A 26958-nucleotide genomic window follows, 5' to 3' on the forward strand; every position below is an offset into this window, starting at 1 on the left:
CACGTCGTCATAGCATCTTCTATATAAGAAAAAAGGGAACCGGAAGTCGAAGTACTCAAAAACAAACGCTTAGTGTCCGTTGGAACCGTTAACACCGTTAACACCGTTGGCCTTGGCTGCTGAGGTAGCTTTCTCGAGGGCCTGGAGGACATCGTTGGTGAGATCCTGAGCATCCTCGACACCGCAGCTGATACGGACGAGGTCGTCAAAGATACCGACGGCCTCACGCTGATCCCGAGGGATACCGGCGTGGGTCATGCTGCTGGGAACCTCAACAAGACTCTCGACACCACCCAGACTCTCGGCGAGGGTGAAGATCTTAGTCACCTGGCAGAAGCGCTCAGCGGCAGCATGGCCACCCTGGATGCGGAAAGAGAGCATACCACCACCAAGAGCGTCGCGGTGCTGCTTCTTGGCGATATGTCGGTGGGGGTGAGAATCAAGGCCGGGGTAGTTGACAGCAATGACCAGAGGAGAAGCCTCGAGAGCTCTAGCGACAGCGTCGGCGTTGCGGCTAGCCTCGCGAGCTCGCAGGTGCAGGGTCTTGAGACCACGGTGGGCGAGCCAGGAGTCGAAAGCGGAGGGAACAGCACCAATGGCGTTCTGGAGGAAGCTCAGACGGGTCTTGAGCTCGTCGCTGTTGAAAGCAGCAACACCCATAACTACATCACTGTGGCCATTGATGTACTTGGTGACACTGTGGACGACGATATCGGCACCGAAGTCGAGAGGGTTCTGGACGTAGGGAGAGAGGAAAGTGTTGTCGACAACGACGAGAACGCCGTGCTTGTGGGCCTCGGTAACGACAGCTCGGATATCGACGAGGCGCAATGTAGGGTTGCTGGGGGTCTCGATCCAGATCAGGCGAGTATCGGGGGTGATGTGCTCGGCGATGTCAACCTCGATCTCTGGTGTGAAAGTGACCTTGACGCCGTGGGCCTTTGCGACCTGGGTGAAGTAACGGTGGGTTCCGCCGTAGACATCGGAGACGGAGATGACATGGCTGCCGGCAGCCAGACTCTGGAGAATGGTGGCGGTGGTAGCGGAACCGGAGGAGAAGGCGAGAGCGTACTTGGCGTGCTCAAGAGCAGCGACAGCGGTCTCGAAGTTGGTACGGTTAGGGTTGGAGGATCGAGAGTACTCGTACTCGCCGACGGGCTTGCCAACAGCGGACTGAGCAAAGGTGGTAGACAGAGAGATAGACTCGATCACGGCTCCGGTGGCGGGGTCATGTGGAGCGCCGGCGTGGACGGCCAGAGTACCGAAGTTGTGGACGGGGGACGGAGGGCGAGGTGGGGTGGCCACGGGGTCCGAGTTGAGAGGAGCGGCAGACATGATTACTGGTAGAATTGAGGTTGTATGGGAGGAATTGAGGGTATATAGAGATGAAGAGAGGAGTAAGAGAAGAGAGAGGGAGAGAAAGGTAGCGGTGGAAGAACGTGGTCAAAGACCTGTTTAATATAATAAGTATAAACTCGGCGCTCCGGTGACAAAGTGAGTGGAGGTCGAGGCGGGGCTAGAAAAAATCGAGAAAAAAAGCCTTTTTTTCTCTTCTCTTGTTGCCCTGGTCGGTAATGCAGGCTAGATGGACCCTTTTTATATCAGGAGCTAGAGCTAGGTCGAGCAGCTGTTATGCAATTCCGCTGCGCCAAGTCACGGAGCTTCTTACTTCTAATCGACAGACAAAGGAATGCCTCGGTTTGACGCGATACAGGGCTCAGATGATGTGTGAACAAAAGGGCGGAGGGCAGGTCGAATTTGATCTAGTCTTGTTTCTCGCAAGTAAACGTGTCGTCGATAATGATCAAGACAGTCTTAAATTGAAACCTTTTCACGATCACGTCACAGCAGCCCTTTCCTAGCAAGGGAAGAGGACCACGGATTCTCGGTGAGATTGGCTCAACAGATTAATAATAGTGAATGGAACACGGAGAAAATAAACGTAAAAAGAATTGATGTGACTCGACTCGTGTCCGTGAGAATGTAACTGTTTTCGCCTTGTCGGGTATCGGCTCTCGGTGTACAGAGTACAGTATTGAAGTAAATATCGTCGGATTAGACTAAGACAGGACAAGATTGTGGAATCATAGAAGGGTCCAGGGAAGAAAAAACTGGGTTTCTGCAATTTATATCTGCTTCTAGCGCTCAAGTTGCACAACAGAAAGAATTGGATTAATCAGATATCTTTCCATGGTTCTTTTCCCCATTCCATTCCATTCATTTGTAAGTCCAAGGAAGTAAGTAGACGAAAGAAAAGTGCAAACAAAGCTAAAAATGGATTGATTACACGATCAACATGTATCAGATACCCCCTGTCTACTTGCCCCTCCATTAGTTTCACACCAAACCTTGGTGAACATCTCATGTATCTGACCGTATATTGATGATGGATGGTCCGAATGGCGCCGCCTCTTTTTGCCTGTCGTCATCCTTCAAAGCAAGGGCAAGAGAAGAGAGAGACAACGGCCGAAGAATGCTTACAGTTACACTTAAAGCCAATTCCCGCTTGTGTATCGTTGCAGGTGTGTCCGTGACAGGACCCGGATGACTGACCTAACCTCACTCAATATACCTTATTTAACCTCCATGACAAATTTGTCACTCTCATTCTGCTTCCAGAAACGGTTTATCTTTGTTTCCCTTGCCCACTGTGACCTAATATCCGATTATTGTGCATATTGGATTGCATATAGTAGCTCTGCATGGATCATTGGATACCTACCTACATACGATATGCGCCGCTCACTGCAGCAACAAAGGTCCCCTCTTCCCTGTACCGTGTTCAAGCTTACAGAGACAACTTCTTCCAAGTATCTCTATCTTGTCGCGCAATGCGCGCGAATACAACCACGGCTTTGCGCCGGGCAGATGCGGTGTTCTCGGCGATAAGTGGAGGTCGGAACAGGGGTTTGTATCTTCGTCCATACGATCTGCGAGAATCAATCCACGAGAGAATGTGGAGGGACGGACTTGGTGAAGCGTATTGAGCAAACTGGCTAGAGCAGGAACTTGATGAGTTCATGCTTTGATCGGTGAGGCTCTGACGCATCATGTGGTCGATGTCGTGATAGAAGTCTTTGCTCAGCCTTCGGCTCTCGCTGTAAGCTGTATCTGACAAATTAGCCCCGCCAATTGCAATAGGTATCATGACTACTGCGCCCATAAACACATATTCTATGAGGTCGCAATCATCTCCGTGAAACTTCGCCCTTATCAAAACACAGAACCATCTCAGGCCTTCATCTTTGGGACATCGTCAAATAGAATTCACGACCGACTTCCCGTGCAAGGATGCACCTCTTGGTGTGAACAACCTCCGTTTCCGAGCTCTTTGGTGTGGCAGCATTCAACTGTGCAGCGTAATACCGAGGAAGAATGTATGAATAAGCATGCAGTTTTGTCGGTGTTCCCCTCCCCCGCAGAATTTCACAGTCGCAGTTCGCAGATCACCGAGGGGGAAAAGACTTGCCAGAAAAGATAAGCCGTTCCTTGCAGCCCATAGTGATTACCTAGGTATGTATATCCCGGTGTGATTATATGTGTCGTCACATTTGCCCCAAAATAGAGGTCAGTCAGCTAGCCTCATCAATACAGTAGACGTTGCAAATCGCTATTTTATGCCATTTTGATTCACTAGACCCTTAGTCATAGCTTCAAAGTGGGTTTGAATTGATGTTGAGCTTCAGACAGCCTTCCAAGGCTATCATGATACTGATTGATTATGATGCCTTATCCATCGTCTTTCTGCCTTAGCCGAACTGCTCCATCTCATCCACACCAAGGTAGACATCCATATATGCAGCTTACATACTCTGCAGTAGGCTGATCTCTACCGTTAAAGTTAACAAGAGCCCCAGAAGCCTCCGATGTATCCTCACGCCCATCTACAAATTATGGTCATCATTACAATACCGTCCTCACGTACATACTGATCTACCGGATCATCAGCTTACATGGCCCATCCCGAATATTCGGAATAACCAATCGCCGACGGCACAACCTTCTCACAGTCTGACCGACACTACAGCCTTATTGGGCGACATCATTAACAGGCGGCAGATCTCATGATACGATCGGACCAGACAAAGTCCGACAAGAGCCCCTAAAATTTGATTCCATGTTTCTGGGTGGACGAACGAACGAGTGTTTACGTTGCCTTGGAGATGTACTCGTCATAGTCCCTCATATTTCAATTCAATTGACACAGCCTCAATCGACATAATCGATTTCAGCCAGAAGCAAAGTGAAAAGATGGAAATTTCGAACTTGGAGGATGCGTACTGTAATGAGTCGCCTAGATAGGGGTCCATGCGTAATCTCGAGTGTGTCCGCGTGAGTGAATGTCTCTGAGATGTCTCTCATATCACAGGGTCTTTACCGTCTCTTAACTGTCTCTAACATGAACCCATTTTCCCTTTACCAGGAGAGACAAAGGATTCTAGTATGGGCCGGTCTGATTCTTTTGATCTTGTTCTCAGTCCACTTGCCTACGTGGTTTCCCTTTAGGCGAGGGAGATTACCATCAACAAAGCGTCAATCTTGCGGCTCCACTCATGTCATGACAGGCTCCAGGCCCGGCGCCGAAACCCACCGAACTCCCCACTGGACCACCGACTTGTCCGGCCCGCGATGAGATGAGACAGGCACAGCACAGCACATCACAGCACACGACAGCCCTGGCAGGCACCTAGGTTAGTAGGCTACAGACTGCAGGGCGGGTAGGTCCCCGTCCGTGTATCCCTGTTTTCCTGTTGTGGCAGTGCAGCTTTCGTTCTTTCCATCCAAACCCACAGCTTCCATTCGCTAAATTCGAAGCCTCCCAGGCCTCTAAACTGCTGGGGGCTTAGGTCGTCGCTCCACTGACTGCACGCCTAAGCTAGGTACCTACCTAGGTCGGTGTCCTCCACCTCTTTCAATGCTGGCTGCCCTGAGCTGCAACTCTCCTGCCCTCATTTGCATTGGGATCCCCATTACATTGGATCACAATACGCCCGATTCTCCTTCACCGCACTTGCTTCCAAGCGAAGCAACCACCACCTCACCTCAGCTCCTTCCGTCCTTCCTATCTGGAACTTTATCTCTTCACTTCTTCAAGTAATCATCGTGCTCAACCACGATTGTCGCCTCTCTCGATCTTCAACACGCGTCATGGAATTCTAATCTTTATAATTCTCATAATACCTCTCCACAACCGCTTCTCCTTCTCCTTTACTCAAAGCCAGCCGCAATCGAGGTCCCCCTGCCTCTGCGGCCATGCTTCGATTTTGCTCACGATTCAGGGTCCTCTCCATATATTTTCCAGGAGCTTGTTGACAGTCGACACGTGAAAAATCCTTTTCTGTTTCTCTCTTCTGCTTCAACTCCTTGTCATAATGCCGCCTCGTCGTTCTCACAAAAAGTCCCGTGCGGGCTGCCGGAGGTGTAAGAATAGGAAGATCAAGGTATGTCCTGTTGATTCTTTATTTATGCCGCTGCGCATCGTACCATATTGCACGTCTTTCATCTGGTCATGCTATACCTGTCAATGGCTTGACTCGTCTGAGACTGTCTTGTCGGCGCCTTTGCTGACTCAAAATTCCTCTGGTTATAGTGCGACGAAGTTCATCCACGATGCGGCAACTGTGCCAAGCACGGCGTTCCTTGCGATTTCAGCAACCCCGACGTCCTCGAAGAACTTGCAATCTCTACCAACACCAGTACTGAGAGCGTTGGCGCACCTACTCCCTCACCGGCGCCCACTGTCAACTTCAATTCCGCTCCAAGAACCCCGTTAACACGCCCACGTGCCCCTTCAAGCCCAGCAAGAGCACCAAGACCAAATCCCTCTCCACCGACTTCCGTCTACTCCCAACCTTCGATCAGCTCGTCCACTCCTACTATAGACCATGGCGAACGAATGCTCGAGTTGCGTCTCATGCATCATTACACCAATGTCACTTCGAAAACGCTCTTGACCAATTCACCAGCCGCTGAGGATATCTGGCAGCGTGCCGTTCCACAGATGGCTTTCTCTGGCAACGGCAAAACATATCTTGCTGATGCCATCTTGTCTGTGGCAGCGCTCCATTTGCGTTCCATGTCTCCGAATGATAAGGCGTTGGTGCGAGCTTCTCATGCCTATTCGGCCTCCTCTCTTTCCGCTTTTGGTGCATCGTTAGGTGCGGGTATTACACCCGAAAATGCAGAGGCTCTCTTCCTAACAGCAACGTTGATTGCTTTCCAAGCTAGCGCATCTCGTATTTTTGTCAAGGACGATGGGGATGCCGCTCCTGGAGACTCAGCAGGCCGATATGTGCCTCCGCTCTCTTGGTTCCATGCCTTCCAAGGTGTCAAGACGGTTGTCGCAAATTCCTGGCAGTGGATTCACCATAGCGATATCGTTAAAGTTGTCATTGACTCGCAGCCTGGTTTCCAGCTGAATCTTAACCCGCGCTCGCCTGACTCGTTTTTCGGTCATATGCTTGAAGGATTAGCCGATGAGTTGGATAACGAAGACCCTCGCCTGGTTGCTTCAACTACTCAGGCTTACTCGCACGCTGTCAGCGTACTCAACTGGGCGCACAAAAACTACCACGCAGCAGCAGCCCTTACCTTCCCCGCCACTGTCTCCAAACGATACGTCGATCTTGTTGATGCGAGACGGCCTCGGGCTCTTGCCATTCTCGCTTGCTTCTTTGCCTTGTTGAAACGCATGGACAACGTCTGGTGGCTGCAAGATGTTGCTCGTCGGGAGGTTATGGGACTGGTCAGCTTATTCGAGTCTGGATCGAAGTGGTGGCGTCATCTCGAATGGCCAATAAGGATTGCCTTGTTAGACGGCAGTTCTATACCACAAGATATTTGGGGTACTGAATTGGAAGAACAAGCACCAGAGCAACAGAACGTTCTTGGCTCTATGACACAGCATATTGAGATGTTTGCTGAGATGCTGCATCAGCACACACAGCCACCCATTCCTATTGCCGACGAGGACCTCATCGTACCCGATTCCCCCGATTGAGGAAGGCCAGCAACTATGCATAGCTGCGATGACGAGGTACTGGGCTTGAGAGCTGGTCTCGAGGCCCTTTTTCATTTTATCAGCGACCAGCTTGAGTATCGCGGTTGTGTGTGTCGACTTGATCCATTTGCAACACGATAGACAAGCGCAGCCGATTTTGTTCTACGCACTTTATGATTCATGACCATCTGCTTCATACAACCGGACTAATACGGCTTGAACCGAAATGTCTTATGGTGGAATGTCCCTACTTATGGGCGCTAGGTCACAGTTTTATGTGGCCTGATTCAACCCGGCTGCTTGGTGCACTGAGGCACCAAGTGGGAACGGCTTTGATTCCAGACATTGCCTGCCTGTTATTGATTGGACTCAGATTGGTGTATCTCTTCCTACCCTGTGAAGTCTATGACCGACCATGATTCGTATGAGTTGGAGGATAGAACTAGGCATAGGAAACAACTAGATAGATAAGCCCAAGCATACTTGTGCTTTTCGTGGCTATCTTAATCGTCATTAAACGTCAGAAAGGGCCAAGCCAATGAGCTTCTTTGGCATAATTAGTACATTAATTCTTTATAGCAATAGATGAATCCGGTTCAGGGCTTTTTCGTGCATGATTCTTGAGTGGAATAACGGTATATGGGGGCAGAATGAAGTTAATGTGATTTCTTAGAGGTAGCTTTCTTCCACGCCGATGCCAGATATTGCGAAAGCAAGATAGCAAGTGTTGGCGGATGCAATCACGTCAGAATACTAGCAAAGAATATAATAGTCCCTGTCATGTTTACGGGGCTCTGCCCATTAAATCAATTATTGTTATGGCCTCCCTAGGACCTTTTCCAAGACGCCCAACTCCGAGCCTGTAATGCGGTGTATCTACTACTGCTTTATTCTCTTGGTCTCCTCCTCCTTCTCTTCAACAACATCTGCCACACTCTCAGCATCCTTTCGACTTCGCTTCAGACCCTTCATCTTGCGGAGCTGCAACTCGCTAAGATCCTGCTTGCCCAAGTGCACGCGACCAATCTTGTCACCCATAGAATCAGTCGTGATGTTCTTCTTGGTACGCTCTTCAGTGCCGCGGGGCTTCTTCAGGGCCTCCTTGAGCATCGACTCATCGGGTTCTCGGACACGACCAACTCGGAAGTCCATGCGAGGACCAATCTCCTCAACCTCGACACGTGGAAGACGCTGACCAGATCGCTTGGTGCTGATGGTATAGACTCGCAGGTGGATCGCAGGCTTGACATCGCCGTCGCCAGTGCTGTCCTCAGCGCTGATGGAGATAATGTACTGGAGACCCTCGACGTCGATCTTGTCGCTGGGCTCACCTCTGAAGAAATCGGTAAGCATGCTCTTGGCGAGAGTAAATTCGTTGCTAACGGGGCTTTCGAAGGCGGTGCCAGCAAACAGAATCATGGGTCGCAGACCGATGGCGAACTTCTTCGTCTTGAACTGGGCAATGGTGCGGAAGCTCTCAGGGTCGAGGTAGAGCTCGAGCATGTCAAGAACCTTGTACCCAAAGGTACGGACAAAAGTCATGGTGTGGGGGCGCTTCTTTTGGCTGCTGCCAAAGATGAGAAGAGAAGCGTCGTTCTTCTCGGAGAAAAACTCGAGCGAAGCGGCATCGTCAAAAGGGTGGATGGCGTTCTTCTTGGTGAACTTCTTGGCCAGAGGCTGGCGCATCTGGTGAAGGTCGTTAAGGGCATCCTGGACGATCTGAGAGCATGATGTTCCGCGAAGGAAAAGGCATGTCTTGGGGTTCTCGTTGGCCTTGGGCTCGCGCTTCTCGAGCGCACGCTTTGAACGCGCATTGCGAGGTTTACTTTATGTATGTCAGTATATCAGAAAGACAATGATTTACAAGAATTGATTGGACATACACTTGTCGGAGCATCTTGGTGGGGTTTGATAGATGTACCGTGTGATATTGGTGATGATGCTTCAAACGGGACGGAGGTTGGCTAAAGACTTTGGAAGGAGCGCAAAGAAAAAAATATTCTTATCGATAAAGCATGCGCCGCTCACCGGTTCACCGAAAGGCAGTAAGGTCCCTTTTCGGTGAGATAGGAAACCCCTGTTTTGGCTAATCCACCCCGCAGTCACGTGCACTGCTGCTTCTCCCACATCGGCAAGTGCTACCGATGAAGGCAACAAGGACGGCGGAGCCTCGGTATTTTCCCCGCCATAACGTGGGCGTCTTGTCGGGTTTCGCTAGGTCATGGTTGCAGTTCGACCATCTTCCACCTGTAAACTACGCTTCCTCACGATTATCTCTCCTGTATCAATAAAGCAAAGGCATCATCATCAATCTGAAAGCGTCTTTATCTCTTACATTGCGCCAATATATCCGAATACTTAAGAACTACATATACCGCTAATCATCATGTCGTTCATGGGTGGCGCTGAATGTTCGACATCTGGGAACCCGCTTAGCCAGCTTCACAAGCATACTCAGAATGACAGAACCCTTCAGCAAGACCGCCTCGTCGGTCGGGGTCCCGGTGGTCAACTCAATGGTTTCCGCAGTCAGAGCGCGAATGCGCCTCAAGACGAGGTATGCTCCTGAGCAAGGCTGCTGAACATATTACTAATACGTATATCTTGATGCTATAGATGATGAATGGCTTTCTCAACCAGGGCCCGAGCCTTCAACAAGAATTCCCCATGCAGCCGGGCCAGATGGGCCCTCTCAACCCAGCCCAATCCCATATGCGAGCTAACTCCGCGTCGCCAACATGGGCGCATGACTTTAATGGCCAGCCAGCAATGGAATCAGCTTTCCAACCGCCTGCTGGCGCGCAGTCACACTTTAACGCTGACGAGTTTGCCCGTTTCCAGCAGCTTAACACACAAGGCTCCTCTGCGAGAGCAAGCCCGATGCAAAGCAACGTCCCTAATCAGATGAATCAACAACGACCTATGATGGGCGGTATGATGAACCGATCGATGGGCATGGGTTATAGCCCCATGTTCCAGCCCATGTACCAGAACCAAGAGCCCATGCATCAACATCAACCACAGCAGCAGGATGCCAAGGGCAAGGGCCGGCTCGTGGAACTCGACGACCATAAGTGGGAGGAGCAGTTCGCTTCGATGGAACTCCAAGACAATACTAAGGAACAAGAAGAGGCGAATGTAGCAGAGCGCGAGCTTAACGAGATGGACAAGGGCTTAACATCTGAGATCAACGAGTATGGTGACTTTGAATCTATCTGGAAAGGAATACAAGCTGAGACCGCTCCTAGACAAGACTTTGACCAGTTCGACAGCGAATGGAACAACAACATGATGCCTGACTTCGAGGGTATGGGCGACTGGGGCCGCCTCGGCGACCCAGCTGTCGAAACCTATCTGTTCGAACAGGATAACTTCTTCCGCGACGAAAAGAACGCTTTTGAGGAGGGTGTACGCATTATGAGGGAGGGCGAGAACCTCTCTCTCGCTGCTTTGGCTTTCGAGTCTGCCGTTCAACAGAACCCCGATCATACCGAGGCGTGGGTTTACTTGGGAACGGCCCAAGCACAGAACGAGAAGGAGACGGCAGCTATCCGGGCTCTTGAGCAAGCGCTCAAACAGGACCCTAACAATCTAGCAGCTTTGATGGGCTTGGCTGTATCATATACCAACGAAGGTTACGATAGTACAGCATATCGAACCCTCGAACGATGGCTGTCGGTCAAGTATCCTAATATTCTCGACCCCAAGGACCTGCACCCTCCCGCAGAAATGGGTTTTACAGACCGTCAACAGCTGCATGACAAGGTTACAAATCTCTTCATCAAGGCCGCACAGCTGAGCCCTGACGGTGAGCATATGGATCCTGACGTGCAAGTTGGTCTTGGAGTTCTTTTCTACGGCGCAGAGGATTACGATAAGGCAGTTGACTGCTTCCAATCAGCCCTACATTCATCGGAGGTTGGCACCTCCAACCAACAAGAGCAGCTGCATCTTCTCTGGAACCGCCTTGGCGCTACCCTCGCCAATAGTGGACGTTCCGAGGAGGCCATTGCGGCATACCAAGAGGCGCTCGCCATGGCCCCCAACTTCGTACGTGCTCGTTATAACTTGGGTGTCAGCTGCATCAACATCCATTGCCACCATGAAGCTGCCTGCCACTTTCTGGCCGCCCTGGAGATGCACAAGGCAATCGAGAAGTCCGGTCGGAGCAAAGCATACGAGATCCTTGGCGATAACGCTTCTGGGGTCGATGAGACACTTGACCGTATGTCAGCGCAGAACAGGAGCAGTACCCTATATGACACCCTGAGGCGTGTCTTTACGCAGATGGGCCGGCGGGATCTGGCGGAAAAGACCGTTGCGGGTGTAGATCCAGACGTGTTCAGACCAGAGTTTGAGTTTTAAGGCTGCGGGATACCCATCTCAAATGAAATGACTTACATGAAGAAGCGGTCTACATAGCGGAAGATAAGAGAGATAGTTACGGTGTATTGACAGCCGGTAATATCTATCCGTGTTGGTCTAGATGTTGCACATTAAAGACATGCATAAGCTTGGGACAATATCATATAGCGCAGATGTTTCGTCCCTGGAGTAACAATATCATATTGCATATAACGGCCTCTACGCTCCATTACCATACATGCGTGTCTGAATGACAACGCCATATAAAATTATCTCTATGCATTTACATCGAAGGCCCGTCTACCTCTACTGTGTCAACAAGCGGTCACCGCTGCGTGTAACTGTAACATTCTCATATGTAAGGGGGGCTGCTTGTGCATATCCTTTTTGATATATCAGTCAGTCTTTTCAGTCTGTATTGCCTGTAGATGTCACAGTAACAGACAAACATCCTATTCTAGTTTCTGTTTTTCTTTCTTTTTTTCAGGACGACTCGTCTTGGCTCCGGCCCTAGGAGAAGACCAAACAAGAGGCATGCAGTCTAAACCGTTGCCATCGCGGAAGCGAAACTGGCGCCAACGGATCGAACCCTTGAGGCTTAAATCATTGACTAACTTAGCATGCAGCTTTTAATTAGTGACAAACAAGTGTTTAAAAAAATAAAATAAAATATATAAAAAAGGCAAAGTGCGTTTTCCAGCCATTTTCACCTCAACAAAATCCACTCTTCTACGGTGTCGGCGATTCAATGAGGCTTTTTCGCCTGATCTCTTATGACTCGCAAATTGGTGATGTTTGAGCGTCTAGGCCCTCAGCTGTTTAACGTTAGCCGAGAGACGGTTTTATCTCAATTGACGGCAGCGCCAAATTATCGTCGACGTATGTTTCGAGGACACTGGCAATGCGGATTTGTCCGAACCACTGACGCGTCTCGTAGCAGTCTTTCTCTCGGGAGGTGCTTCGCCGATGGACATGATGATCTACCCCAACTTGCACATGCTAGAGCGTGAGTGACATATCGCTATCCTTAATCTCCTCGTTATTCCCAGTGAACTCTCATCTCCACTTACACCATCAGACCATCTCATCTCGTCTCATCTGCTGCTTTGCCACCCGCCGAGCTGCCGACGTAGTGTGGAGGTTGAGTAGGTTTCCGACATAGCGATCTTTCGGGTATCTTGAGATCACTGATGACTAGCTGGACAGTTCCAGCCTCCAGGACCGGTCAGGCCATGCTGTTATGGGTAAAGTGCACCGTCGAATGCATGTCTCGCCCAAAAGAGACTCAAGCCATGCAGCCGCTACAGAAAACCCCGTACCGTGCGGTACGCTAGATTCAAGCTATTGGGTTCTCCTCGCCGAGGTGGGGAGACGGGACTGAGATATGCAAGGGGAAGGTAAGTTGTGATGAGAGATGGCCAACAGCTAAATTCTAAGATATTGACAAAAGCAAAACACGACAAAAGAGTAAGACATGGAGTCAGTGACATCGTCTTCTCAGGCACTTGGCTGACATGATTGGGTTGGGCAAAAGACCGATATAGGACTGCTATAACTGGTGAGGGGTGTACTCCATAACAAGTTAATTTGATGATGCATGTTGTCAAACCGTGATGCCATACCGTGCTATGCTTTATTGGAGGAGGGTGCCATGTTCTTGGCCAGATCCTGCAGAGTTGTCATTCTCCATACCCTCATGCAGGCGTCCATAAAATGAACAATCCGATTCGCTTGGTCTTGGCCCGAAAAGTAAGGTCGGGTGTGTCTCGAGTCTTGAGCAGACAAAACATCAGGCCTTGTTGCCATTCTCTATGGATATAATATTTGTGGGGGTTGAAAGAAGTGGTGGTAGAAAACATGGCTCCCTAAACAAATATGTCAATAATAGGAACAGAGAGCGCTGAACGATGGGCTCGGGGACCGTGAGCTCAATGCAACTGAGTGCTTGATCGAGGCAGAGAAGTACGGTATCCTGATTCCTGAGACAACTTTACACTGTGCAGTGCGTCGTCTTATTACTAGACTCGAGCAACGACAAGGTGTGTGATGAGGATCCTGTTCGTCAATATGTGCTGGAGTTCTTTTCCTATTTGATCGACGAAATCATCGATGAGTGCCACATAGCAATCCAAACATCTACCGACGGATGAGGCGCTCATCCTAAAATAGCCAATGATAAGCAAGTTAAGATCATCTCTGTACCGTCGGCGCACTCAACTTAGAATGGGAGCTCCATGAACCCGTCGGCATATACAGTACTGTAGTGTAGCTGAAGAGTGCATATGTGTGTCTCGGACTCTTTAAATCAAACTCAATCAGCCGTCAGGTAAAATATTGATACGGTACCGGTTTAGCTGGAGTACCCTGGTTGTCCAATTCAGCTCTGTGAGAATTGTATCAGTTAGGATACGATATCCTGTCAATCATTGGTCGTCAATCCCCGTCGTTCCCAATCGGCCGAAAGTCGTCGGACTGCTACTCAAAAACTTCATTCAAGAATATCACGAGACGATCCCAGTCTTCTTCGAAGTGAATATTTTGGAGTACAGGTACAATGAGCTGTATCAAGGTGAATTTTCGAATACTGCAGTGTGGCATACTGCGAGCTATCCATTAGTTCCAGCATTGTCGGCTAACAGTACATACTTTGACTTTCTTGAGATAGCTGGGTTTTACCAAACGGTTGGGTCTAAGATAATTTTGTCCGATCCACAACTGTGAACCTACTATAGTCCCACGTCAACAAGATCAGAGTTCGGTTGTAAAGGCCGACTCCCCACTATGAATGAGGATACTGTATTGGTGAAGGTTGACTGGTGGACAATAATCGAGGGGGCTGCTTCTCATCTGACATGTATCAACTAGGTCCATACGGGTACGCAGAGCTGAACATACCGATGTCTCAACTTCCTCGGCTTGGACATACAGCACCGTAGCAGCGGTGACTTTCTCATCATCCTGCCGCCATGCTGCCACATACGCACAAGACCAGCAGTCCGACTGTAGATAAGATTGATGTATCGTCTTCCAGTACAAATATCATTTCGTCCTGGTTCGGTGACGCGGTGTGTGACCAGTAGCAAGCGAGTTGGCGTGATAATGCATGGCTGTATCACTGCAGTCAAGCCAAACAAGCGCGGTATGTCAGTCATTGCAATTACAGTGCCGGCACTTGCTGTGGCACCAGCCCTCCAGTATGGATTGCTTTCCATGGCAAGAGCACCATCTTTTAGGTGTATAGATTCTGTTCCCAGCGGGTCTGTAAACGGGCAAGGTCAGCGTTTGTGAAATGCATTACCTATTCCGACGAATAAATTTCAACAAGTTCTCAGTAATCAACGTACCTCTTGCCTCTATGAAATTTGCAGATAGGTAGATAACACAAGCTCAGTATGTGCATAGCATCAATAGAGCCGTTCATCTTCAAATTGATAGCGCCAATCGTATATGACATGTCGCACCAAGGGAACTGCCAAGTATCAGCGGCCCTCAGCTTGCTCTAATGGTGCAAGGGACGAAATAAACACAGTAGTGACCATCGAGAGATCGGATTCTGGACCTCAAGCTAATATGATGCTGTTTGCGATTGAAACATTAAGTTGACCGTACCATCAAGGACATGCAGAATCCACAGTCGGCTTGATCATAAAAACGACCGCCCTATGGTAAGAAGTGCCGTAGGATTGCACAGAAACATAGTCTATACGTCAATACCCTGCAGCCACGAGCCAACGGGAAATAGGAGCAGTGATCGGCGGTTTTTTTAGCGGTAAATTGAAGAAACGATAACAAGGATCTTCAGGAGAAACCCCGCGAAAGGAGAAACAAGCCGGGCATATGGTAGACCTTTTGAATTCGAGTTTGGTGTGGAAACCCGCAGGAAGGGATCTTTGTTTGACACTCGAGTATTCGTACACTATCGTATCATCGGCTTGGCTGTACTACGTTGTAGCGGGTAGCACCTTGCTTCTTCGCACGTGCGACTCTTCGTTCATAGCGCGAGGCATCTGAGTTCGGTACATCCAGGTTCAAGTACGCTCGCGTGGCACGACCACCTAGGTGAGTTGTTTATTGGGTTTGCTAGCAGACTTGAGATTGCCATACATCATGGGAATTGAGCGAAGGACAGGCAGTCTGCTGTAGGTAGTAGTTTCATCAAGATATGTACAGAGGTACTTTGGGATAGAGGCGCCGAGGCATGGCCAGGCTGAGGCGGCAAGGTGCATGAGCTGAATTTCTGGCGCAAGGAATCCCCTCTCAGGCCGAGGCAAAGCCTGCCCGGCGAAAAGGGACTGCGAAGTATAAAATCGATATCAGGCTTAGTATATGGAGGCTAGGAGGTTAGTTGACAGGGACAAGACGTGGTAATAGCGGTTAAGCTACGAATACAAGACCGGCAGGTACAGGTAGGTGCACTTACCTTGGTTAGGCTACTAAGGTAATTAGGTAGGTATGAAACATTTTGGGTTGGCCGTACTCTGTACCTTCCTCACAATTCATTTCATGTCATGGAAGGAAGCTCCAGCCAATGACCGTCCTATTCACAGGAGCACTTGAACAGTCAGTCGCTTTAGTAGGAATAACTCTGCTCCATAGCTGATTTCCTAATCAATTTTGATATTTCCTGTTTGCATGATTCTTTTCTCGCGCGGTCAGTGTCTTTCTCAGTTGCGCATTCAAGCACCGTATTGCATCACCCTTGTCGATTGGCCCGGCTAGCTCATCAAGATCAACGCCCCTAAATCCTAAATCGTACTGGTTCCCCAGGGCGGCTAGATCTTGGGTGCGCCGCCTAGCCACACCCCACGCACTCACCGCACGTGTCTGTCGGCAACGCAGACTCTGCAGGCGTTTGTTGGTAGACACAAGTAGCAAAGATTGACGAGGTCTCCCGCCTACACAATTCCAGCCGATTGTTTCAAAGTGGTAACGTCTGGGAAATTCGAGCATGACAAGTACTGTGCGCATTTACAGTATATGGATGCCTTTAGCCACTTCACTAAAGACTGTACAGTACTGCATTGTACCTACCTACCTGGGAAAGATGTGGCCAAGCCCGATGGGATCTACAAGGTTCGGCGTACCTGGGCTACTTGGTCTGCCACATGGCACTACGCAAGGCAAGCTCTGGAGCGCATTACCCTAGAGCTGCACGTCAAGACGCACTTTGAACCAGACAAGAAGCAGAAGATGAGGATGCCCTATTAATGTCAGGTATCATCTACGACACTGGGCAAAGACTTATTGGTGGACCAACCGATCTGCGGCACAGTCTGCTCTGAAAGATGGTTCTCACGTGGCTGCGGAAGATCGCGCATGTGGTGCTGGGATGTTGGACGCTCCGCTCCTAGTTCATCATACAATGGGGGGTCTAGCTTTGGGGGCGAGGCGAGAGAAAGAGACAACGACCCAGTCCCGTTGAAGCTAGAAGACATGGGCCCTTGAGAGTTGAGACCCTGGTCAGTGTAACACGGGCCTCGAGAACCATGGCAGCATGGCTTCGGATGGGGTCGTGGCCGCACTAGTCACGGCGCACGAGGCGCCCTGGCTTGGTGTAAGCCATCCCCTCACAAGATTGACAGTCCTGTCTGTGGACTGGCTGACTGGCGAGCATCCCGCAGCATCGCACGGCGGACCCCGGAAAATCATTTGCCATTGCTTCGGATTAGAGAGAATCGATATTATTGCACACACTGCTTTTCGTCCTGGGAACCAGCTCAACAGATTGAAAAGACCAGCCCTCAGATGACCTAAATAAACTCTTTCCCGCAACAATGTGTAGTTTTGGTTGGAAACCAGATTCTGGCAAGTTCTGTATAGTCATTGTCTTCCCTTGTTAGTATGCACGTGGACAGTCTCCCTAGAGTACTGACAGTCAATAGCGGGCACCAACTGGCATGTGGATGACCGCATTCTGCGTTGTGGCCGGCATTATAAGGTGCCGGTACATCAGTGTTCTGTGCCAGCAACATAAGACCCCAGGCTCCATATCATTACGATTTAACACACTACACTTCCCCAATGACAAATCAAGCTTTCAGAGCTTCAAGGTTCTCGCTGCTTTTACTGTCCCGTACAATGCCAAGTAGGCTACGACAGGCCATACTTAGTAGGCAAATGATGGTTATTCCAGATATGTTTCTGTGCATGTCTGGACAGAGCAGAGGCATGGGCTGATGTGTTTAGCTTTCACTTGAGATTAAGCAACCATCATCACGTCTTTAGTGGGTAACGGATGCTGCACATACTGATACATCCTGCACCCAGGCCTGAGGCTCAGCAACCACATGGCGTCCAATTCTAGTTACGCCTCCACGATCACCAAGCTCTCCGCACCTCCATGACTTTGGATAATGGCAAAAACAAGGTTTTCGGGAGTCCCAGAAAGGGAGCGAAGAGAAGTGACGCTGAAGTCCTGAACTGAAAGGTGGCTTCTGATGCTGCCAGATGGACCACTCAGCGACTTCCACCCCTACTGTAGTAAAGCTTTGCAACCTTAGACTCCTCACGATAGTGACTAGTATTCCATTATTAGATGTACTGTACTCTACTTGCCCACATGGACCGATGAGTTGGTGGGGGCTACAGACTCCACAAGTAAACTATACCTGGTACCACGACTTGCACGAAATCTTTAGCTTGGAGCCTTAAAACGCTTTTCCAGATTTGCTCCGTGAGATGTGCAGAGTTGTCCGAATGCCTCGGTGGATGGTCAATACAATTGTGGGCGAGTAAAAAGACAAAGACCGATTCGAAGATCACAGGTCACATATTATCCCCGCATTGCTTATGATGGTGAACGACTCGTCAAGTCGAGCTGTTCATAAGGTTGCCAACATATATGACGCCCCCTGAATACGGCACGAGGTTTGGTGTACAGCTTACGCAAGTACCTGTACGTACCTTTCGCTCGAACAAGGATTACAGGACGACTTTCAAGTGCCGTAACAGCCAGCATTTGAAAACATCGAAGAGCCTGTAGACTGATGTACAGTAGATGCTGGCCAGACCTAGTTTGAACGAAACCCAGTGGAGGTAAGGCCACGGCCGGCCACTGGTTTGTCCTGCCCAGACCTGCCTCAGATGAGCCGTCGGTCCCCTGCTTTGGGGCTTACTCTAAGCGGTGCCTACTGTATGCAATTGCAGGGGATCATTTCAGCGTGCTACAATCCATGGGATGGGAGGTTTCGAGACATGGAGTCTACTGTGTGTTCAAGTGTTGAGAAAACGAGGCTTGGACGCAAGTCATTCCAATGTTCCTAGTTTCCGGTCGACATATCCTCTGTTACTTCTGGGTTTCCCTACGAAGTTGAATAAAAATACACTTGCTTTCCCTTCTTAGTCACTTGGGGTAAGTTAGGTATTGTTTGCTTGTAAGACCCTTCAATCTTAGTGATATTTTCTAGTTTACCTAGTCCAGCCTCCATCACCTTCCTTACTCACTCGCCCCAGTTAGGCACTATAAGGTACCTACCTAACCTAGCGTCCTGTACTGTACTATCCTGTCCTGCTACAGCCCACCCAAGTCTCGAGTACATACATACACACCTCCACAGGCTCCTAGGTTCAGCATTTACCTTGCCTTGCCTTGCGTACATGTACAGTAAGGTTAGTAGGTAGCATTGGAGCGGGCAGGTTTGCTGCTGGGCTGTCTTCCCCGGGCTCTCTCTTCCCTGTACAGTACCTAGTGCCATCCCCCGTCTGTCACTTTCGCCAGGGTCAGTCTCGTGTGCACTTTTCCCTCTTCAATTCCACTTTCTTTCCTTTCATTCACAAATTTACCATATCCACGTATCGATCGCATCGCTTCTCACACTATCGACGCTCCCTTTCTCAATTTATCTACAGGGCTGATGCTCTGACACGCCCGTAATTCTTCGTTTCGAAAGTGGTCGACTTCTGTCGCGTCTATCCTGTCGACTTCGAGACCAACCCAATTCAAGTCCAGCCCAGTCCAGTCCAATCCAATACAGTCAAGTTCAACCTAATCACAACTTGCACTCTGTCTTGTTGCACCTACGCCTCTTGCCTAGTTCCTGCGACTGTACTCCAATACCGGCCTCGCCGTCAAGCGCAAACAATCGAATTGTGTCATCCTCGCCGTTTGTCGGGTTATCGTTTCTCAGGGGACTTTTTGGGGACTCGCTGTAACTTATCGGCTGGACTCGACTAGGTTGTGTACGCGACATCCTCCATATCGATTGATTCTCCAACAACCATGGACGCCCACAATCAGCAGCGCCTACCTCCCAAGGCGGCTGGCCTCAACAACATCCTCAACAGCGAACACGCTCCAGGTCCTATCCAGAGCGGTCCTCCCCACATGCGAGATTCGGGCTTCTATTCCAATGGGGACGCCTCCAGTAAGCGTACGCTGCTCGTTGTCACCGATTATAACACCTGCGTTCTGCCGCTGACCTGATTTATCCAGACACATCTGCGGCATCTTTCAATGTAAACGGTCTCAGCCCAGCTGGTTCCAGCTATCCATCCTCGTCGCACGAAAAGACACCTTCACCGATCGCTGCCAACATGGTTCCCCAAACAGCTGTATCGCCCTCGACAACCAACATGAGCGTCGCCGCCATGGTATCCCCTAACACAACAGGCGGCCTCGATCCACGCCGTGATCGACCGATATCAATCGAGTCCAGCGGCACCGGCCATACGATGGGCGAAACTTTGGCACCTGGAATGGTGGCACTAAGGCGAGAAAGCGTTGACAGTCGCATGAACCAAACCTTCAGTGACCTGCGCCTTGGCAACTCCCCCTACGCATCTAACAACCACTCGACGACCTCGATTCAAAACACCCTTCACAGTCAGCGGAACCCCCACCATCTTTCGGTTCATCGAATTTCCAATGGCTACCAACCAAGCGCAGAACGGAACCCCGATACCAAGACCGTTAAGACAGCACCTGCCATTACGGGACCTGCGACTGGGCACATTGCTCGAGCAGCAGAGCCTACCAAGGGTCAGGCATGGGCTTTCCCTGAAGAAGAGATCCAACAAGTTGGTGGTGCACCCACGTACACTGACTCAAGGCGCAGCAGCATTACGGAGTCAATTGCGAGCAGCCAGTTCACGACCGAGTCGCGCCTTCCGGCCGGTCAACTGAGGCTCGAGACCGACTATTCTCGCATGTCTAGTGCCCCGGACTTCCCACCTGTCCATCACCACTCTATGCAACACAAGCAATTGAGTGATCTCCAGGCTGAGGAAGGCAATGGGCCCACAGGGTCACAGCCGTATAGCAGAACACCGGAGTTGAGGGTCAGCCACAAACTCGCCGAGCGCAAGAGGAGAACCGAAATGAAGGAATTGTTCGACCAACTCCGTGACCTTATGCCCCAAGAGCGAGGCTCAAAAGCTTCCAAATGGGAAATCCTGACGAAAGGTACGTGTGCAAGCCCAAGGACAAATGCGGCTACTAACCTAAGCATTAGCCATTGCCGAGCATCAAAAGCAGCACGAACATATCAGGATGCTCACATCTCACTACAACAGCGCTGCTGCAGAAGTCGAAATACTTCGCGGTGAGATGAGTAGGCTAGCCGAGGAGAATCGCCAGCTCAGAGGATCTCCATCTTCAGCACCAACGCCATCCTCTAGACCTGCGTCTACAACTTATCAAGGGGATCATTATGCCAGCTCTAACCGACCAGAGCTGCCACCTATCCGCTCACTGAGCAACAACGTGGCCAATGGTCCAGATTCAATGACTGGTGTTCAGTACGACAACCCTCAAAGCAATGGGTACCGGCAAGAGCGATACTAGAGATCCTGAAGCTGTGTTCTCCGCCATCTTTCCCATTTCATTGGAGCCCATTTTATGAATGAATGACGGCAAAAAAGTTACGACAAGCGAGGGCGATGCAGCCTTGCGGTTACAATTCTGAAGAGCACATGACTGGGCGCGACCATCTTGAGTATCGTGCCAGCGACACTCAGGGCCATCAGCTCACTGGAACCATTAGACTTGCTTTGTTTTATTGTTTGCTTTATTTCTCACGTGTACCAGTACGGCGAACAGCCCGGGAACTGGTTTTTTTTTCTTGTGTCGACTTGTTCAGTGTTTGGTCCAAAACCCAACCATAAGCCTACTACATGCTAGGGGCGGAGATATTAGGAGTTATCTGTTTCCTTTTCTTTTTGGGCTGTACAGGCTACTTAATGGTATAGGTATCCACGGTAGGGTTGGCAAGATACAGGTACGGGTTGGAAGGGTCGGTCTCGGATTTTGAACTTAAAAAAGAAAGAGGACATGGGAATAGGAGGATGGCGACGGTGTGAGGATGGTTGGTGTAAGGCGTTTATACCCACTTGACAAAGATGGCAGCAGAGCAGAACAGAGCAGAGCAGAGGGGACGATGGTAAAGAACAGATTACAACGTGATGTGTTGTATTAGCCTGAGAGCGATAATGGAAGTGAGAATCAGTATAACTCAGGCGTATCATGTGCAGCTTTAAAAATGAGTGATCCATTGTGGTTTGAACCAAGCTTACTATCTTTGACTGGGTAATCTACAAATTTAATTAAGGATGGAGGTGAGTAACCTGCGCCGTTACGTCAAGTTGTATCAGACAAAGATAGACTACACTACTGTGTATGTGCCAAGGAGGGGAGGATCCATTTGTGATGCATGGCTTTGATGAAACAAATTGATCTGATAAGATAAAGAATCGTCTGAATGACATCCTGATTCCCGGAAGGTACAGAGTCGGAGCCGGGGGATCAATTGAGACCGGGCGGAGTCGGAGTTGCGGAGTTGCGGAGTTTCCCAAGGCCCCGCAGAGGAAAAGTCCCCGATTTGGCCTGTCAAACGAGACGAAGGCAAGTGCTTACGGAGACGTACCTGCCTCACCTTGTAGTGTAAGCCAAATGTCTAACTTCGTTATTAGACTACCTACATTTCAGGCAGGATAGCTCTCTACTTCTTTCTCCGACATTGTCAAGTCCGCTCCCCTCTCTCCGTACTCCCCCATTCCTCAACCTTCATTCTCTCATAGACCCTCTTACACACTACATACATATATACCATGGAATCATTCAGCCCACTTGCTGCGCGCAAGATGGACAGGGCAGCTGCTTCAAGACAGAAGAGCTGTAACGCCTGCGTGAGAGGCAAGCGCAAGTGCGACAAGAAGACGCCCCGGTGCACTCGCTGTGCGGCAAAGGGCCTTGACTGCGTCTATCAGAGGTTACCGCCAGGAGCGAACTTCCACGACGACGATTTATGTATCGCGGATTCTTTAAACGACGTTCCTGACTTTGATATGGGCTTTGATATCAACAACTTGGGAGGAACAACAACAGACTCTAGCGCCAGCAACACTACACCGGATAGCCTGAGCAGAACCACCACCTCATCCATAGAGCTCGATTCTCCTCTCGACTTCTCCATCATAGACCATCTCATGGCTAACGATACTTCTGTCGGCTCCGAGCTGTGGAGTTTGGGTGACTATGGCAGTAACAAGCTGAACATACCGTCTATACCATCTATGCCCACAACACAAGTCGTTCTCCGTGATACAGCTATCCTGGATAACATGGAACCCTGCATGGGTGAAGTCAACCCTTTGGATGTGTATGATCCTCGCTCGCGAGTGGGTTACACCGTTGATGCTATCACGAACCTGTATCGCGACTTCGCAAAGACCCGTCGCCTTCCCTTCATCCACCCTCGTCTCTATGGCTCCAACCTACCAAAGACGCTACTAGCAGCCTTCTCAGCGGCATCTGCGTACTCTGCCCGCACTCCCGAGAATAAGGGATGGGTATGCAAGCTCATCGCCGACATGGCCAAGGACATCCATCGCGAAGGTGAGTGCGCTTCGACGCCGGGAGAAAAGTTGGCGAGGGTTCAGGCCTTGGTCGTGTTGGATTCTATTCGCATGTTTGACGGCGATGTGACGATGAGGGCAACGAGTGAGCGTGAGTTACCGCAGTTCATGGCTTGGATGTTTGCACTTAAGGAGATAGAGGAAGAGTTGAAATTTGGGGATGAACCGGCTACCACCATGTTGAAGGGGCCGCCCCCACAAAGCTGGGAGGTAAGTTGTTGGACGGATTATGTCAAGATCTTGGACTTACTAATGTTTGTAAAGGCTTGGCTGCTCGCTGAGAGTATACGACGAACCATCGTTATGGCTTTTGCTTTCGTTTGCGTGACCAGTATACTAAAGTCCAACGAACGTATGCTAGCCACGTGTCCTATCTATGCAATGCGATGTATAACTAACTCCTTTTTTACAGCTCCTTGCGATATCATGACACCAAACTTTCAGTTCACCGCCTCGAAATATCTTTGGGAGGCGGACTCCTCGATGGCCTTCTTCCGCGCGTGGCAGACAAAGCCCCAATTCCCGGTCCGAAACCTTGATTTTAAGGGTATCTGGATGCACGCGCGGCCGGAAGATGTTGATGAGTTTACAAAGTTAATGCTTACTGCGTGAGTAACATTGCATTCTTTGTCAACGTGGACTGTGGCTAACCTTCGAATAGACAAATGGGTCCTGAAGCCATGGACCACTTCATGGTTGGCCATGTGTGCTAGGGCTTACGATTAACGAGACTGATTTGACTCAATTATCTGATACTGCACGGGCCTTTGATATTATGAGGCACGTTTGAGTTTAGCAGGCGTTTTCGCGATATTACGGATTTAGGTTTAAGGAACAGATTGACTACTGAGATCTGATGCTATAGGGATACAATAATGAGAGAGTTCGAGACATTTGCATTGAAACTACTGGCTGATAATTACTTTGTTCTCACACATCGTTCTCGGCGAGTCTCCAGACCAACCTCTCGCCACTGACCTCCTTGTTTCTCAAGATGTCAACTGCTTTTTGCGCCCTTTCGACAGCTGATGATCCCTCTACCACGCGGTACCTGTTAGGCTTAATAACGCCATCCCTAAGGAGTTTAGGCACGATCTCTGGCTGCAACCTTTCCTTGAAGAACTCATTCTGCCACATGTTAGAGAAGTACTTGCATGGAATATTTGGGAGCGGCTTACTGAAAGATAGAAATGAGTGCGGACACCTCGGACTTCAACATCATCAGCCCATTCTCCAACCAAGACCTTGGAGATATCCATCTCATACTCTGGCTCCTCTTCCACCGTGGCATCTTTGAGGATGACAGGCAGCATGACTGCCACGATGCTGCCGGGCTGAGCAATCCTTGTTAAAGGCTTGAGAGTACCATTAAGCGACCCGATACAGTCGATGATGTACGGCAGCTTGGGTTCTGGCTTGTTTTCAAACGAGTTGAGAATCTGCTCAACGACGTCGGCCCTTCGGTAGTCGAAAGTCTGAGTTGCGCCGATGCTTCGGAGGTAGTCATGCTGCTTCTCGCTGGCCACAGCAATGAGATTCTTGAAGCCCCAGTGCTTGAGAACTTGAAGAGCATAGATGCCCACGCTGCTGGAAGCACCCCAGATGAGGATGGGACTATCAGCTTGCTTGGGAATGTAATTTTCTGGCACAGGCCAAGGAAGCTCCAATTTCAGATCTGCAGTAACAGTATGAAATACTGTGACCAGATTCACTGAGACTGTCACAGCTTCTTGGTATGAAATGCCGTCTGGGATCTTGGATGCAAGATACGCAGGAATCGTGATGTACTCCTGATGATTCGCCTCCTTTCCCCCATGAAAAGCAAAAGCGACAATGCGATCGCCGACGTCCAACCCCTTTAAATCACCGCCATCTCCAACAGCAACTACTCTTCCAGCAGCGCCGCCATTGCCCATTTGAGATGGGTACTCGGGAATGAGAAGACCTCCATCAGCACGGTGAAGGTCAAGAGGCGTTGAGGAAGTCCAGGCGACGCGGACTAGGACCTCTCCTGGGGCTGGTGGATGAACGGGGACGGTTTGAGAGGTGAAAGGTTTGCGTTTCGCAGGGAGGACTACGGCCTGTTGCGTTGAAGGGATGGAAGTAAACAAAGAAGACATGGTGAAGATGTACTATGTGTTATACGAGTAAGACTGCGATTAGATTGATGATATTCTATCTGGTGATTGAATCCATCTATATATACGTTTCCTGCTTGTTACTATTCATAATTCGTGATATGTAAAGTCCAATCCCATGGTCTCTATTATTAGTCTGAATATTTGTAATCTGGAACTCCGTGGAACAGCTTCCCGAATTGTCCCCACCTGACATGATGCACCATGATAGCATCTACAAACGGTAATTCTGTGGATCAATGCTTCCGATTTTGGATAAAGATAGACGGCAAACAGGATATTTCTCATCTTTCCAAGTACAAGATGGAAATACTGTAGAGATTCATAGAATGATAATCAGCCAAGGTGCATTAATAATGAGGCAAGGATTTAAACATGTGGTTTGAAGGAATACAAAGTCAGTTATGAGTACGGATGCTCTTTATTGATCAGACGACTTGTTATAGGCGACTTTGATCGGAATTCTCATGACAGGATAACTCTCTCTGATAATACAGGTTGACAGAGGAATAGAACTCCTTGATTTACATTAGAGCACCGGAAGTCGAGACAACACATCGTTTACACCTTTCCGGCGCACTCATCGCTTCTATTTTGTCCTGTAATTACACCGAAATAAATGGACGATACTTGATTCGTCTGACCAAACATGGCTACAAGTATTTTTCTTTCCAGCACCTATATAATAAAACCAAACAAAAGAACTTAACGCATAATACAACTGCAGATACGCTCCGCCAAGTTAAGCTGATGGGCCTCGTAAACAACCTTTAGGGGTGTTGTTTGTCCCTTTGGTTGGAAATGCTCATAAAAGTAAATGTACCATCCTGGATATTAGATGGCTCTTCTGCGTACCTCTCCCGCACTACAGTCTCCATTTGTACTACGGCATGGAGCCAAGTACAACGGACTGTGCTGCCATGCATCTAGGGATGCCAACTGTAAGATCCATGAAAGGTCGCCGAAGGCAAGCCATCCGCAGGCCTCCTGGAGTGTGTTCATAGAACCACCCTTTCAAGACGGTCGAAGACATACCCTCTCGCAAGATACCTAGTGAGGTATCAAGAAGAAAGAAGAAAAGATAGAACGGGGTAAGACAAATGTAGAGTACGAAGTCTTGAAGAGTACGACAAAGGAAGGAAAGGAAACCTAGCAGGAAGGGCCGTGTCAGGAAAGAGTATCCGCCCTCGCCTAGAGTGATAGATCCGTCAGCATCAGGATCTGATACTAGATCAATGGGCCAGGTGGTGCATGGATTGATGTGAACGAGTGCTGGTTTCTGCGATCCGCCGCCATCAAAAACCACCCAACTGCGTTGATGGGCTCTCGGTGGTTTCTCCGTGCGTTGTTCAAATAGCAACACCGATAGCGACAGCCAAGAAATGCAACTGTTGATTAGGCCCAGAACGCAAGCCGTGGAGCAGGCTGCACAGCATACGCATACCCAACAGTAAATCTGCCTTTTCCTTCTTATCGGGCACTCATGAATTCCCATGAGAGAAAGTAGTTTACAAGGTAAACCGATTAGATTGACTTTTGGGGGTGGATGAAGGTCATTCAGTTGTCGATCAATGCCGTGGTGGCTGTCTATAATGCTGCTTCGCC

General features: G+C 49.5%; 8 protein-coding genes across 8 annotated transcripts; 4 read left to right on the forward strand and 4 right to left on the reverse strand.

Annotated features, from left to right (window-relative positions):
- Window positions 1-69: 69 nt before the first annotated feature.
- B0J16DRAFT_313927 (Cys/Met metabolism PLP-dependent enzyme-domain-containing protein) lies at window positions 70-1335 on the reverse strand (the record flags this gene model as incomplete). Its single annotated transcript, XM_046125157.1, has 1 exon — window positions 70-1335. One exon carries the CDS (start codon window positions 1333-1335, stop codon window positions 70-72), a length of 1266 nt encoding a protein of 421 aa, XP_045989244.1.
- A 3900-nt stretch (window positions 1336-5235) lies between these two features.
- On the forward strand, window positions 5236-7087 carry B0J16DRAFT_23605 (uncharacterized protein). The gene is made up of 2 exons (XM_046123035.1): window positions 5236-5441; window positions 5591-7087. Exons 1-2 carry the CDS (start codon window positions 5373-5375, stop codon window positions 6998-7000), a joined length of 1479 nt encoding a protein of 492 aa, XP_045989245.1. The 5' UTR covers window positions 5236-5372; the 3' UTR covers window positions 7001-7087.
- A 390-nt stretch (window positions 7088-7477) lies between these two features.
- On the reverse strand, window positions 7478-8977 carry B0J16DRAFT_23643 (Brix domain-containing protein). Its single transcript, XM_046123037.1, has 2 exons — window positions 8884-8977; window positions 7478-8825 (listed from the first exon to the last, which is right to left on the reverse strand). Exons 1-2 carry the CDS (start codon window positions 8895-8897, stop codon window positions 7880-7882), a joined length of 960 nt encoding a protein of 319 aa, XP_045989246.1. The 5' UTR covers window positions 8898-8977; the 3' UTR covers window positions 7478-7879.
- A 223-nt stretch (window positions 8978-9200) lies between these two features.
- Window positions 9201-11752, forward strand: B0J16DRAFT_23732 (uncharacterized protein). The gene is made up of 2 exons (XM_046123039.1): window positions 9201-9557; window positions 9617-11752. Exons 1-2 carry the CDS (start codon window positions 9387-9389, stop codon window positions 11363-11365), a joined length of 1920 nt encoding a protein of 639 aa, XP_045989247.1. The 5' UTR covers window positions 9201-9386; the 3' UTR covers window positions 11366-11752.
- A 7372-nt stretch (window positions 11753-19124) lies between these two features.
- Window positions 19125-21342, forward strand: B0J16DRAFT_23836 (uncharacterized protein). The gene is made up of 3 exons (XM_046123045.1): window positions 19125-19734; window positions 19797-20765; window positions 20815-21342. Exons 1-3 carry the CDS (start codon window positions 19584-19586, stop codon window positions 21144-21146), a joined length of 1452 nt encoding a protein of 483 aa, XP_045989248.1. The 5' UTR covers window positions 19125-19583; the 3' UTR covers window positions 21147-21342.
- Window positions 21343-22225: 883 nt separating this feature from the next.
- On the forward strand, window positions 22226-24108 carry B0J16DRAFT_328630 (uncharacterized protein). Its single transcript, XM_046126246.1, has 4 exons — window positions 22226-23425; window positions 23480-23567; window positions 23628-23823; window positions 23877-24108. Exons 1-4 carry the CDS (start codon window positions 22409-22411, stop codon window positions 23926-23928), a joined length of 1353 nt encoding a protein of 450 aa, XP_045989249.1. The 5' UTR covers window positions 22226-22408; the 3' UTR covers window positions 23929-24108.
- Window positions 24109-25432, reverse strand: B0J16DRAFT_328633 (chaperonin 10-like protein). Its single transcript, XM_046126247.1, has 2 exons — window positions 24394-25432; window positions 24109-24343 (listed from the first exon to the last, which is right to left on the reverse strand). Exons 1-2 carry the CDS (start codon window positions 25333-25335, stop codon window positions 24146-24148), a joined length of 1140 nt encoding a protein of 379 aa, XP_045989250.1. The 5' UTR covers window positions 25336-25432; the 3' UTR covers window positions 24109-24145.
- A 649-nt stretch (window positions 25433-26081) lies between these two features.
- Window positions 26082-26946, reverse strand: B0J16DRAFT_328634 (uncharacterized protein). Its single transcript, XM_046126248.1, has one exon. It carries the CDS (start codon window positions 26846-26848, stop codon window positions 26237-26239), a length of 612 nt encoding a protein of 203 aa, XP_045989251.1. The 5' UTR covers window positions 26849-26946; the 3' UTR covers window positions 26082-26236.
- Between the last annotated feature and the right edge of the window lie 12 nt (window positions 26947-26958).

Source organism: Fusarium flagelliforme (genome assembly GCF_020744385.1).
Source record: "Fusarium flagelliforme strain FIESC 12 MPI-CAGE-AA-0113 chromosome Unknown B0J16scaffold_1, whole genome shotgun sequence".
NCBI lineage: Eukaryota > Fungi > Ascomycota > Sordariomycetes > Hypocreales > Nectriaceae > Fusarium > Fusarium flagelliforme.